The 12,539-nt window shown below is 39.0% G+C and overlaps 2 protein-coding genes across 3 annotated transcripts; one reads left to right on the forward strand and one right to left on the reverse strand.

The window, feature by feature from the left end:
* Nucleotides 1-7,780: 7,780 nt before the first annotated feature.
* Nucleotides 7,781-8,585, forward strand: LOC129457755 (UMP-CMP kinase-like). 2 transcript variants are annotated; one of them, XM_055233237.2, is made up of 2 exons: nucleotides 7,781-8,007; nucleotides 8,155-8,585. In XM_055233237.2, the coding sequence occupies exons 1-2, from the start codon at nucleotides 7,838-7,840 to the stop codon at nucleotides 8,522-8,524; spliced, it is 540 nt and encodes a 179-aa protein (XP_055089212.1). In that variant the 5' UTR covers nucleotides 7,781-7,837; the 3' UTR covers nucleotides 8,525-8,585. The 2 variants fall into 2 exon arrangements, with proteins under 2 accessions (XP_055089212.1, XP_055089211.1); XM_055233236.2 differs by having other exon boundaries at nucleotides 7,784-8,585.
* Nucleotides 8,586-11,008: 2,423 nt separating this feature from the next.
* Nucleotides 11,009-11,761, reverse strand: LOC129492634 (vomeronasal type-1 receptor 90-like). Its single transcript, XM_055297867.1, is given in 2 exon segments — nucleotides 11,009-11,651; nucleotides 11,653-11,761. Coding segments are annotated over 2 exon segments (741 nt in total). The 5' UTR covers nucleotides 11,751-11,761.
* Between the last annotated feature and the right edge of the window lie 778 nt (nucleotides 11,762-12,539).

Genomic DNA, 12,539 nt, shown 5'->3' on the forward strand with positions numbered 1-12,539 from the left:
ACCTTTATCTGTTCAGATGTTTATTCAAAAACTTCAAGCTGTCCTCTCATTTTCTCCTTGGCAGGAGGTCAATGCAAATGTTCCTTTGTGCCCTATCTGGGGGGCAGAATTTCCAATGGGGGTGTCCCCTGTGGGGAAAGCCAGGCATGCCACTGACACCTCTTGGCTGGGCTTCCAGGCACTCTCTTTGCTGAGCTCCATGCAGGAGATCCATGAGGAGCTGTTTGATGAGTTCAGCTAGTTTATCTCATTGGACAAAGAGCAGATGCACCACGCCAACAACCATGGGCAGGGCTGGTCTGGGGTGAAAGTGGGTACAGTGGAGTCTCCAAAGAGACCCAAAAGACCAGGGAAAGCCCAAGATCCAGACCCAAACATGAGGACTCCCTGGAAAATATTTTAGAACTTCCTCAATTAAATGTCCCACAATCCCTTCCCAAAGGAATCTGGCATCCATTAGTCCATAATAGCAACTTAGGTGCACAGTCACCAGTCATATACTTGTAGGAATATCAAAGAAAACACTTTTGTGTTGTTTTTACTTTACACTAGGCCATGAGTATCTTTGCAGTTGCTACTATGTTTATTGTTTTAACTACCCACCCCAGATATCTCCTGCAGCAGGCAGCTTCAATGCCTTCTCTGCTAGAACTTTTCTAAGATTTAAAAATGTACACTCTTACTAGAGAAGGGTTTTATCCAAATAGCGGAGCTTACACAGAAAGTGTCTTATATTACTCTATACATTAGTCATCTCACAGAACTCATCCCTGTAGCCCCATCTGGGCAGGAGCTGTGCCCTCATATGTCTTCATAATATTTCATAAGGGAGAGCCTTTTTCTCAGTAATTTAGCTTTTTAATGCTGATGGAGCCTGACATAATAAATTCTATTTCCATTTCACTCATGCTTCAGGGAACATCTTACGTGTGTCCTAATAGGCTATGACACTTTGCTATGGCTTCCATAATACAGTAACACAGGCTGAAGTGCTTTAACAACAAAAATTGAGTTTCTCACAGTTCTGGAGGCTAGTAATCCAACCAGAAGCTGGTGGCTGTGTGTCTTCTCTGAGGTCTCTCCTTGGCTTGCAGATGATCATCTTCTATCTCTGTGTCCACAAGATGTTCTCTTGTGCTTTTCTGTGCCCTGACTGCCTCTTCCAATGAGGGCCCCAGTCATGTTGAATTAGGATGCGTCCCATTGAATTCACTTAACCTTACATTTGCAGAGACTGTATGTTTAAATATAGTCACATCCTGAGGCACTAGGTGTTAAAACATGAATGTATACATTTTGGGAAGGGAACACAATTTAGCTCATAACATGTACTAATCCCTGGTAGATGACAGTCTCCCAGGAAAGAAATGACTCAGTGAAAGAATAGGCATATGTAAAGTGTGAATAGCTAAGCCAGACTTTGTTCCAGAAGGGCTGTGACAGGTACACTGCCAACAGGAGTTTCTGAATGTATCTGCCATTTTGGATCCAGACTCTTTGAATTATTTGACAAGCTGGTATCAATGTGACAAAGAAAATTATGTTTCTATTTCCACTTTTCCAACTGGTATGTTTGAGTTACCTTTCAGTTGTTTCATACTTATTTGGGTTTTCTGTTTACCAAGTTATCTCCTCAGATCCTTGGCCCTCTGATGGGCTTTCTCCAACCCTGGAGTTTCCCATCATGGACACTTTTGCCAGATGTGGGGTTGCTGTAGCTGTTTCTCTCCGTTTGAGGTTAGAAAACTCAGTTATGTTGCTTTAAGTCAAAAGGGTTGTGCTAGGCTTTCTTGCCCTGTGCCCTGTCTTTAAAACAGAGAGAAAATGTGGCTTCCCCATGCCCTTCCCCTTTATGTCAGGAACACACTGAGCCTCAGGTAGCTTAGAAGAAATTTCATGCAACCCTCACCGTGGAAGATTCTCATTCTGACCCATGTGTTTTGGAGCAGCCATTTGATATCACAAAGCCTGTGTTTTCTCATTTCTACGTTGAGAATGATTTTTGGGAACTCTCTGGAATAGTGCTCTTCATAAAGATTATTAATACAGGAGAGTGCTATTGTTCTACAGCTGATACAGCATGATGAAGATGCCTTGAAGTTATGAATGGATTAATTATTCTTTACCTCCACATCAAATTCGACATTGGAAGCTTAAAAAATTCTTCACCATGGACATCTATATCCTCCACATGTACAAGTCTCCAAAGGATGGGGACCTCCTGGTCTGAGCCACACATTCCAGTCCTCTGGTGTTTCATGGTCTCATCACTGTATGTTCCTTCTTGTCCCCCCTACACACCCACCCAAGTAAAAATATGAGTCTATCCTGAACCTAGAGATTTGAATGAAGCCAACCCCCAAGCCAGGCCCAAGGGAGAAGCTGATGCAGTCCCTGGCAGCAGCCTTCCGGGGTCAAACTATCTTCTTCTTCACCATTTTCTTGAACTTTTACCAGGAATTCACCACCACTCCACAGTTCCCGGACCAGCTGTTCAGTAGGCAAGCATCTGTTTTCTGCAAGGCACAGTGGTGACTCTACCAGCTACTGTGTTTCAGAATAACAGTGCATCTCTATCAGCCTCAGTTTCCATCTCTGAAGAGAATTGTACAATGAACCTCATATGGTTTTTGTGAGGAATGAATGACATAAAACATGAAAAGTGGATCCCTAGTGCCTGACTCAGTGGAAAGGCTGCTGGACATGCAATGGTTGTTCATATTTATATATTTTTTTCTGTTCTTTCACCCAAGAGGCTTTTTCTCATGTCTCAATGATTCATGTCCCTCTATAATTGGAAAAGCATATAGAAGACAAACCTGTCCTTACATTTGTAAAGGACAATGGAGTTTCATTTTAGCTGGACTTTATCCTTGACCCAGAGAGAATGGATATCCCTGGGTGCTGAGAAAGGCACAGTCAGATACATCTAAAGAGGTGGGAGTTAGGGCTTACGTATTCATCATGTATATATTAGGCACTTTTTCAGAGACTTGGCATAATTCAATGAAGAAAGCAGATGACAGTTCCTGGGCCTCAATTTATTTTATGAAGTCAGACACTCGCAGTAGACTACATAAGCAGGTCCTTTTGACAGAATGTGAAATATGATGCCCTTATGCCCTCCCGTAGTTATGGATGCACATCTCAGCTTCTGATCAGAAAGACACACCACAGGACCAAGTATAACATTTAAATATTTGAATAATTTTTTTTTCAAAGTAACATCCCTTCATGAGAAAAACTCTCAACAAATTAGGTATAGAATAAATTCACCTAAACCAATTAAAGTTCATGTATTACAAATAAACAGCTAATAATATATTAAATGAGACAAAGTTGCAAGCCTTTTCTATAAGACCTGGAACACAACAAGAATACCCACTTTCATCAGTCTTATTCAATACAGTACTCTATATCCAAGCCAGAGAAATTAGAGAAAAAATCAAAGGCATACAGATTGGAAACAAAGTTAACTTGTCACTCTTTGCAGACCACATAATTTTATATACAAAACCTTTAAAACTCCACTAAAAAACTGTTAGATCTAATGTAGAAATGTAGTAAACTTGCAAGAGATAAAATCAACATACAAAAGTCAACAGGGTTTTTATACACTAACAAGAAACTATGTAAAAGTATTTGAAAGAGAAATCAAGAAAACAATTCCGTCTATAATACATACAAAAAGTATACTCAGAAATAAACTGAATCAAAAAGGTAAAATCTCTACATTAAAAGCTAAAAAAACCTTAAGAATTGAGGTCAAAAATTAAATAAAAACAAATGGAAAGATGTCCCTTATTCATGAATTTCTAGAATTAATATTGTTTTAATGTCTGTATTACACAAGATAATCTACAGATTTAATGTAATTCTTATCAAAATATCAGTGACATACTTTACAGACATAAGATAAAAATTCTATAATTTATATGATATGAAAAAGGCCCTGAAGAGTCAGGGCAATATCAGCTAAAAAAAAAAAAATGTGCAAACATTACATTACTTGACAACAAAACATGGTACAAAGCTATAGTATCCAAAACAGTATGGTATGGACATAAAAACAGACACATAGGTTAATGAAGCAAAATAAAAAGCTCAGAAATTCATGCATTCACAGCTAATTGATTTTAGATGAAGGCAACAAAAATACACAATAAAGAATGACAGACTCTTCAATAAATAGTGTTGGGAAAACTGGGTATTCACACAGAGAACAATAAAATAACACCTTCATTTTACACCATATGTAACAATTAACTCATAATTTATTAAAAACTTAAATGTAAGACCTGACACTCTGAAACTGCTACCAAAAAAAAAAAAAAAAACAAAAAAAAAACATAGGGTGGAAGTCCCATGACATTGGTCTGAGCAATGAGATTTTGAATTTAACTTCAAAATTCCAGGGAACAAAACTAAGAATAAACAAATAAGATTACTTCTAACTAGGTCAGGCATGGTGGCTCACACCTGTAATCTCAGCACTTTGGGAGGAGGAGGCAGGTGGATCACCTGAGTTCAGGAGTTTGAGACCAGCCTGGCCAACATGGCAAAACCATGCCTCTATTAAAAAAAACACAAAAATTAACCAAGTGTGGTGGTGCATGCCTGTAATCCCAGCTACTGGGGAGGCTAAGGCAGGAGAATCACTTGAACCTCAGAGGCGGAGGTTGCAGTGAGCCAAGGTCACGCCACTGCACTCCAGTCTGGGCAATAGAGTGAGAATCCATCTCAATAAATTAAATAATTAATTAATTAAAATAGAGAGATAAAAACATACAAATATAACAAATACTGAAGAACAATTAGCATAGGTAATAATAGAGAAGTACTAAAAGTATGATAGAAATGAAATGTATTTAAAAATATTCACTTCTGAGTTAAGTTTGTAGATGTAGACACCTGACAAAGAGTTGCTCCTACATTATGCAAACAAAAAAGCTGGAGAAACTGCAAATAAATGAATGGCTCGTTCTGAGCCGTTTAGAGACCTGAATTCACAGGGAATACAACAAATCCAACATCAGGGGATGCAGAAGCCTGCAGGTAATGGAGACCCCAGGCTATTATGTGCACCGGAAAGACCATGTACACTGGTAAAATTAAACGAAAACTTTTGAAGTAGTACCTGGTGTCTGTGTGTAGGTGGGTGAAGGAGAAGGTGAAACCTTGGAGTCTACAGACATAAGGTTTACACCTTTGTCAGAGTGTTTCTAGCAACCCTACAAGGCCTGTCAGGGAGGATGGGGTAGAATCCTGAGAATGCTTCCCCAATAATGCTGATGGGGAGGGACCACTATCCCACCCACTGCTACAACTCTGGAGACATACCTCTCCCATCTCTCCTATAGAATACAAGGCCCAATGTGCAGTGTAAGAGCATCCAAACATGAGCCAGAGGGAATCGTGAAAAAACTCACAGCAGCTGATGGTGGAGAAACAAGGCCAACATCCACATCTCTGCACAGATGCATCTCCCATAAAGAAACTGAAGCCCAGCCAGGCGCGGGGCTTATGCCTATAACTCTAGCACTCTGAGAGGCCGAGGTGGGCAGATTAATTGAGCCCAGGAGTTCAAGACCAGCAATATGGTGAAACCTTGTCTCTACAAAAAATAACTGGGCATGGTGGCACATGCCTGTAGTCGCAGCTACTTGGGGGGCTGAGGCGGCAGGATCGCTTGAGCCCAGAAGGTCAAGACTGCAGTAAGCCGAGATTGCGCCACTGCACACTAGCCTGGGCGACAAAGTGAGACCCTGTCTCAAAACAACAACAACAACAAATAAACTAAACCATTAATTTACGGGGCACTGTTGCAGACCCACTTCCACTGGGAGTTAGAAACATGGACTAGGAGCCTCTCTACTACTGGGGGAGAAACGGAAATGTGCTCTTGGCCCTGCATTGCATCTACAGGATGGGCAGGAAAATCTTTACATGTCAGTAACCACACACCCCAGCTGACAGTGCTGTCTGAAGCTTCAGAACAACAGAGATATCCTCACTCCCTCACCCCCTGCCACCAAGTTAAAAAACATGGAGTTGGCCGGGCACAGTGGCTCACACCTGTAATCCCAGCACTTTGGGAGGCCGAGGCAGGTGAATCACCTGAGGTCAGGAGTTCAAGAGCAGCCTGGCCAACATGGTGAAACCCTGTCTCAACTAAAAATACAAAAAGTAGCTGAGTGTGGTGGTGGGTGCCTGTAATGCCTGCTACTCAGGAGGCTGAGGCAGGAGAATCGCTTGAACCCGGGAGGGGGAGGTTGCAGTGAGCTGAGATTGTGCCATTGCACTTCAGCCTGGATGACAAGAGCAAGACTCCATCTCAAAAAAAAAAAAAAAAGGAGTAAAAATGACCGTAAAATACAGCTGTGCATGAGATTATCTCTGATAAAAGGCACAAAGGGAAGGCACAGCAAACCTGGGAGATATTGGCAAAGTATCCTGAAAAGGATTTGAATTCCCTGGTGCTCAGAAGGTTATTGCTGCCATAACAAATTTCAATCCCAGCGTACCTCTCATCTACATGACCATAAACCCCTACACTAAGGCCTATCTGAGGGAAAACTGCTCATCAATAACCTGAAAACTATTTACCCCAATATACTGTTTTATACAACATATACTACTGCTTTCAACAAAAATTACAAGCCAAGCCATACTATTTTGTTTTAAGGTGAGATCTTTATTTGTGTGAGAAGCAAATTAAAAACTGTAAAGGACAGAAGAAAATAAGCCATCAGGTAAAGGGGTTAGAAGAAATTAGGCATCACAAAACCTAGGCATATGGAAATATGTTTAAATTTTTAAGCAAATAGGGAAAAGGGGATATCAAAATAATCAGAAAATTATAAACTAAACAAGCAAATTTGGAAAAGAGTCAAATAGAAATGGAATAAATTAAATACATATTAATATACAATGTATGAGTTAAATATTAAATTAGACTAAGTTGATGACGAGAGGATTAGTGAACTGGATTAGTGAATTGAACTATTGAACAGAATGAATGTAGCCAAAGACAGTAAGAGAAACAAAATCATAGCAATATGAATGTAATTATACATATATAAGTAACAGAATGAGAAGGAACAAAGCACAATTATTTTCCTTAAGTCCATATAAATAATAAATCACACTAATAAAATAGTTATTTTCAAATTTCTAAAATTAAAAACCAGGTATAAACTCATAAATGCAGAAGTGTGCTGTGTCTAAAAGAGAGCAATAAAGAAAGATATTTAACAAAATAACAGTCAAACTGCATAACACCAAATAGAATGAAGACAATTAAAAGCCATGAGAAGGAGAGATAACCTACAAGGTGAGAGTAAAATCTCCACAGCCTGTACAGACCCAGAAAACTGAGAAAGAAATATTAAGAGTTCTGAAAAAAAGTTATTGTTCAACCTATAATTGGATACATAGCTAGCATATTTTTAATAAATAAGGGTAAACTAAATTATCTTAAAAAGTAAAAAAAAAAAAGAGAGAGAGAGAAAGGGAGAGAGATTGTATTTACCAACAGGAGCTTCTTGACTGTACACTTCAAGAAGGTAGAAAAGTTGTCTTATAGAAAAATTAGGGAATCAAAATTAAAGATAAAGAACTTGTAGACACAGGAGACTATAAGGGTGGACACTGAATTCAAGAAACCACTAAGTCTTTGGCAGCATAGGTTTCAAAAGAATTTAGATAGATTAAAAGTGTCATTAAATTATATATCAAATCGAGCCCGCCCCTTTCTCCCGCCGCCTCGCCTCCCCGCCCCGCCCCGCGCCGCGCCGGCCGCTGTCAGCTCCCTCAGCGTCTGGCCGAGGCGTGGTGTATGCTGAGCCGCTGCCGCAGCCGGCTGCTCCACGTCCTGGGCCTTAGCTTTCTGCTGCAGACCCGCCGGCCGATTCTCCTCTGCCCTCCCCGTCTCATGAAGCCGCTGGTCGTGTTCGTCCTCGGCGGCCCCGGCGCCAGCAAGGGGACCCAGTGCGCCCGCATCGTCGAGAAATATGGCTACACACACCTTTCTGCAGGAGAGCTGCTTCGTGATGAAAGGAAGAACCCAGATTCACAGTATGGTGAACTTATTGAAAAGTACGTTAAAGAGGGGAAGATTGTACCAGTTGAGATAACCATCAGTTTATTAAAGAGGGAAATGGATCAGACAATGGCTGCCAATGCTCAGAAGAAGAAATTCTTGACTGATGGGTTTCCGAGAAATCAAGACAACGTTCAAGGTTGGAACAAGACCATGGATGGGAAGGCAGATGTATCTTTCGTTCTGTTTTTTGAGTGTAATAATGAGATCTGTATTGAACGATGTCTTGAGAGGGGAAAGAGTAGTGGTAGGAGTGATGACAACAGAGAGAGCTTGGAAAAGAGAATTCAGACCTACCTTCAGCCAACAAAGCCAATTATTGACTTATATGAAGAAATGGGGAAAGTCAAGAAAATAGATGCTTTTAAATCTGTTGATGAAGTTTTTGATGAAGTTGTGCAGATTTTCGACAAGGAAGGCTAATTCTAAACCTGAAAGCATCCTTGAAATCATGCTTGAATATTGCTTTGATAGCTGCTATCATGACCCCCCCCCCCCTTTTTTTTTTGAGACGGAGTCTCGCTCTGTCGCCCAGGCTGGAGTGCAGTGGCGCAATCTTGGCTCACTGCAACCTCCGCCTCCCAGATTCACGCCATTCTCCTGCCTCAGCCTCTCCGAGTAGCTGGGACTACAGGCGCCCGCCACCACGCCTGGCTAATTTTTTTGTATTTTTAGTAGAGATGGGGTTTCACCGTGGTCTCAATCTCCTGACCTCGTGATCCGCCCGCCTCGGCCTCCCAAAGTGCTGGGGTTACAAGCGTGAGCCACCGCGCCCGGCCCCATGACCCCTTTTTAAGGCAATTTTAATCTTTCATAACTACACCTCAATTAGTGGCTGGAAAGTACATGGTAAAACAAAGTAAATTTTTTATGTTCTTTTTTTTGGTCACAGGAGTAGACAGTGAATTCAGGTTTAACTTCATCTTAGTTGTGGTGCTCACTAAACAAAGAAGGGTATCAGCTAGTTTTTTTTAAATTCAAAACAATATCCCTTTTATAGTTTGTGCCTTCTGTGAGCAAAACTTTTGAGTACACGTATATATCCCTCTAGTAATCACAATATTTTAGTAGGGATACCCATTCCCTTTTTTTCTTGCAAGTTTTAAATTTCCAACCTTAAGTGAATTTGTGGACCAAATTTCAAAGGAACTTTTTGTGTAGTCAGTTCTTGCACAATGTGTTTGGTAAAAAAACTCAAAATGGATTCTTAGCAGCATTTTAGTGTTTATCAAATAACTGACCATTTGCTATAGAAAGATGAGAAAACTTAAGCTTTGTTTTACTACAACTCGTACAAAGTTGTATGACAGAGCATATTCTTTGCTTCCAAGATTTGGGTTGGGGGCACTAGGGGTTCAGAGCCTGGCAGAATTGTCAGTTTTAGTCTGACATAATCTAAGGGTATGGGGCAAGGATCACATCTAATGCTTGTGTTTCTTATACTCTGTTATATAGTGTTATTCATGATTCAGCTGATCTTAACAAAATTCCCAACAGTGGAACCTTGAAATGCATGTGGCTAGATTTATGCTAAAATGATTCAGTTAGCATTTTAGTAACACTTCAAAGGTTTCTTTTGTTTGTTTTCTAGACTTAATAAAAGGTTAGGATTAATTAGAAGAAGCAATCTAGTTAAATTTCTCATTTGTATTTTATTTTCTTGAATACTTTTTTCATAGTTATTTGTTTAAAAAGATTTAAAAATCATTGCACTTTGGTCAGAAAAATAATAAATATATCTTATAAATGTTTGATTCCCTTCCCTGCTATTTTTATTCAGTAGATTTTTATTTGGCATCATGTTGAAGCACCGAAAGATAAATGATTTTTAAAAGGCTATAGAGTCCAAAGGAATATTCTTTTACATCGATTCTTCCTTTAAAAATCTCTGAGAAATTTGTTTTCACCTTACTTTTTTCTCCTCTGTCACAATGCTAAGTGGTATCCAAGGTTCTTAATATGAGATTTAAAATCTTAAAATGTTTCTTATTTTCCGCACTTACATCATTTGGTACACAGGGTCAAATAGGGCAAATAATTTTGTCTTTGTATAATTAGATTTGATATTTAAAGTCACTGGAAATAGTGAGGACAAGTTAATGGATGTTTTTATATTTTAATAGAATCATTTATTTCTATGTGCTATGAAATTCACTTAATGATAATTTTTTCAACATACTTGCCATTAGAAAACAAAGTATTGCTAAGTACTATAACATATTGGCCACTAAAGTTCATATTGAGATTATCTTGGTTTCTTGGAAGAGATAGGAATGAGTTCTTATCTAGTGTTGCAGGCCAGCAAATACAGAGGTGGTTTAAATAAACAGCTCTAGTATGAAGCAAGAGTAAAGACTAAGGTTTCGAGAGCATTCCTACTCACATAAGTGAGGAAATCTGTCAGATAGGAATCTAAATACTTATAGTGAGATTGTGAAAGCAACCTTAAAGTTTTGAAGAAGACTGATGAGTCTTGGTACTTTGCTTCCTTTCATCAGATATCTTTCTGTGGCATTTGAGAACAGAAACCAAGAAACATGGTAATTACTAAATTATGAGTCTTTGCTTTTTGTTTCCTTTTAAGTAGAAAAACATGTTGGCAACATTGAGTTTTGGAGTTGATTGAGATAATCTGACTTAACTAGTTTTGTCATTCCATTTGTTAAAGATACAGTCACCAAGAATTTTTTGAGTTTTTTGAAAGACCCCAATTTAAGCCTTGCTTATTTTTAAAAATTAAGTTATTTCCATTTAGTGATGTTGGATGTATATGAATTATTTAGTAAATAATCTCAATAAATTTTGTGCTGTGGCCTTAAAAAAATTATATATCAAATCATCTACTTCTTAGATAATTTAACTAATGTCAAAATAATCTATTTTTCAGACTATTTTGTAATTAATTTATTAAAAATGTATATATCGCACATTATGCAAAATTTTGATTATGCTTTTATCAGAACTAATAAGTGTGAAAGGGCTGACAGTGGAATAGAAACTGCCCACAAGCCTCTGGACACTCACAATGACTGAGTCATAAACCAATAATAGAGCTGAGGAGGATGAGATAATAAGGTCCACCCAGTACATGACCACAAAGCAACTCACCAGCAGCAGGATGGTCTGGGTGGCCCTTTTCTCTGGGGAGGCTCTTGGAGAGAGGTTGGTTCTGTGAAGGTATTGGGATCGTCTCTGATGTCTGGACAAGAGAATTACCATGCATGAACTTGAGAGCAGCATGATTGTTACAAAGCAGACATTCCTAAGCAGTGGCAGCATGAAAGACAGGCTCCTGATAATGTAGCTTACGGAAGAAAGTGAGTTGTATTTGCCGATACTTAGCACATCGGTCTTAGTCCCATTAGAAGAAGCCACAGTAGAGGAGAACAGGTTATTACTGAGAGACAGACTGAGAACCCATAGGAAGAAGAAGGAGTGAAAGATGTAACCTGTGAACTTCTGTTTAATCATTGCAGACCAGGAGGTGCCAGGGCTGATGGCGACAGCCTGGAGCACGCTCAGGAGGCAGGTGGTGCAGATGGAGAGGCTCCCTGTGCATGTAGAAGAATGCCTTACACTTGAAGTCACTCTGAAAATACAGTGACTCAAACAGGTCTGGAGATGCCAAGAAGACCACAATGAGGAGCATCACTAAGTGGACAAGGGCCAGGTGACAGGTGATGAGGTCAGTGGGCTTAGGCCTCTGATCCTGAAGGAGTGAGAAGATTCGGAAGAATAGGAGGAAGTTGTTGGCTGTGAATCCAATACCAGCTTGAAGAAGAAGGGCGATTGTTAGTAGTACCTTAAGTGGAACATGGTCATCTTAATGATGAAGAGGAATTATATTTTATATATCTGAAATAAAGCAATAGACTTCTTACCATCAATGTTAGTTATTGTATAGTCAAAATTATTACCAACCTTATATTTTAATTTTACCCATTTATCTTGATTAATGCTGACTATCTCATATAAAATTTTTAAATGCAGCCTGAGTATTATATTTTATAACAAATAACTCATATATATATCAAATGTCAACACATCCACAATCACATCTATGTAGGGTGCACATTATCTATACTCATATAGTACCTGTGGCTCACTCCTCAAAAAGCATTTCTTTACTTTCTGTATTTTTTGTTTAATTTTCACCACCCATAATAATATGCATATAAAATAAATCATGGGTGCGTTTACAACTGAATTGAAGTAAACTTTGTGCTAATGGAAAAAGAATCACCAAAAATTTTTTTGAAAAAAGTTGCAGTGAATCGATCCAATATCCCATCACTCTAATGCTTTTCTTATTGCCTCCCTGTTTCATATTTAAGTACCCTTCTAATTAGATAGGGTTTCTGCTAATGATGAAGATAATCTATCATGAAGTCAGATGCTTATTAACCTTGACACCATCTGTACTTAATTTTCCTTTGTC

Source organism: Symphalangus syndactylus, chromosome 11, assembly GCF_028878055.3.
Source record: "Symphalangus syndactylus isolate Jambi chromosome 11, NHGRI_mSymSyn1-v2.1_pri, whole genome shotgun sequence".
NCBI classification, from domain to species: domain Eukaryota; kingdom Metazoa; phylum Chordata; class Mammalia; order Primates; family Hylobatidae; genus Symphalangus; species Symphalangus syndactylus.

What these genes read in the sequence shown, in the direction of transcription:
- LOC129457755 (XM_055233236.2), top strand. Translation starts at nt 7,838, where the DNA reads ATGCTGAGCCGCTGCCGCAGCCGGCTGCTCCACGTCCTGGGCCTTAGC.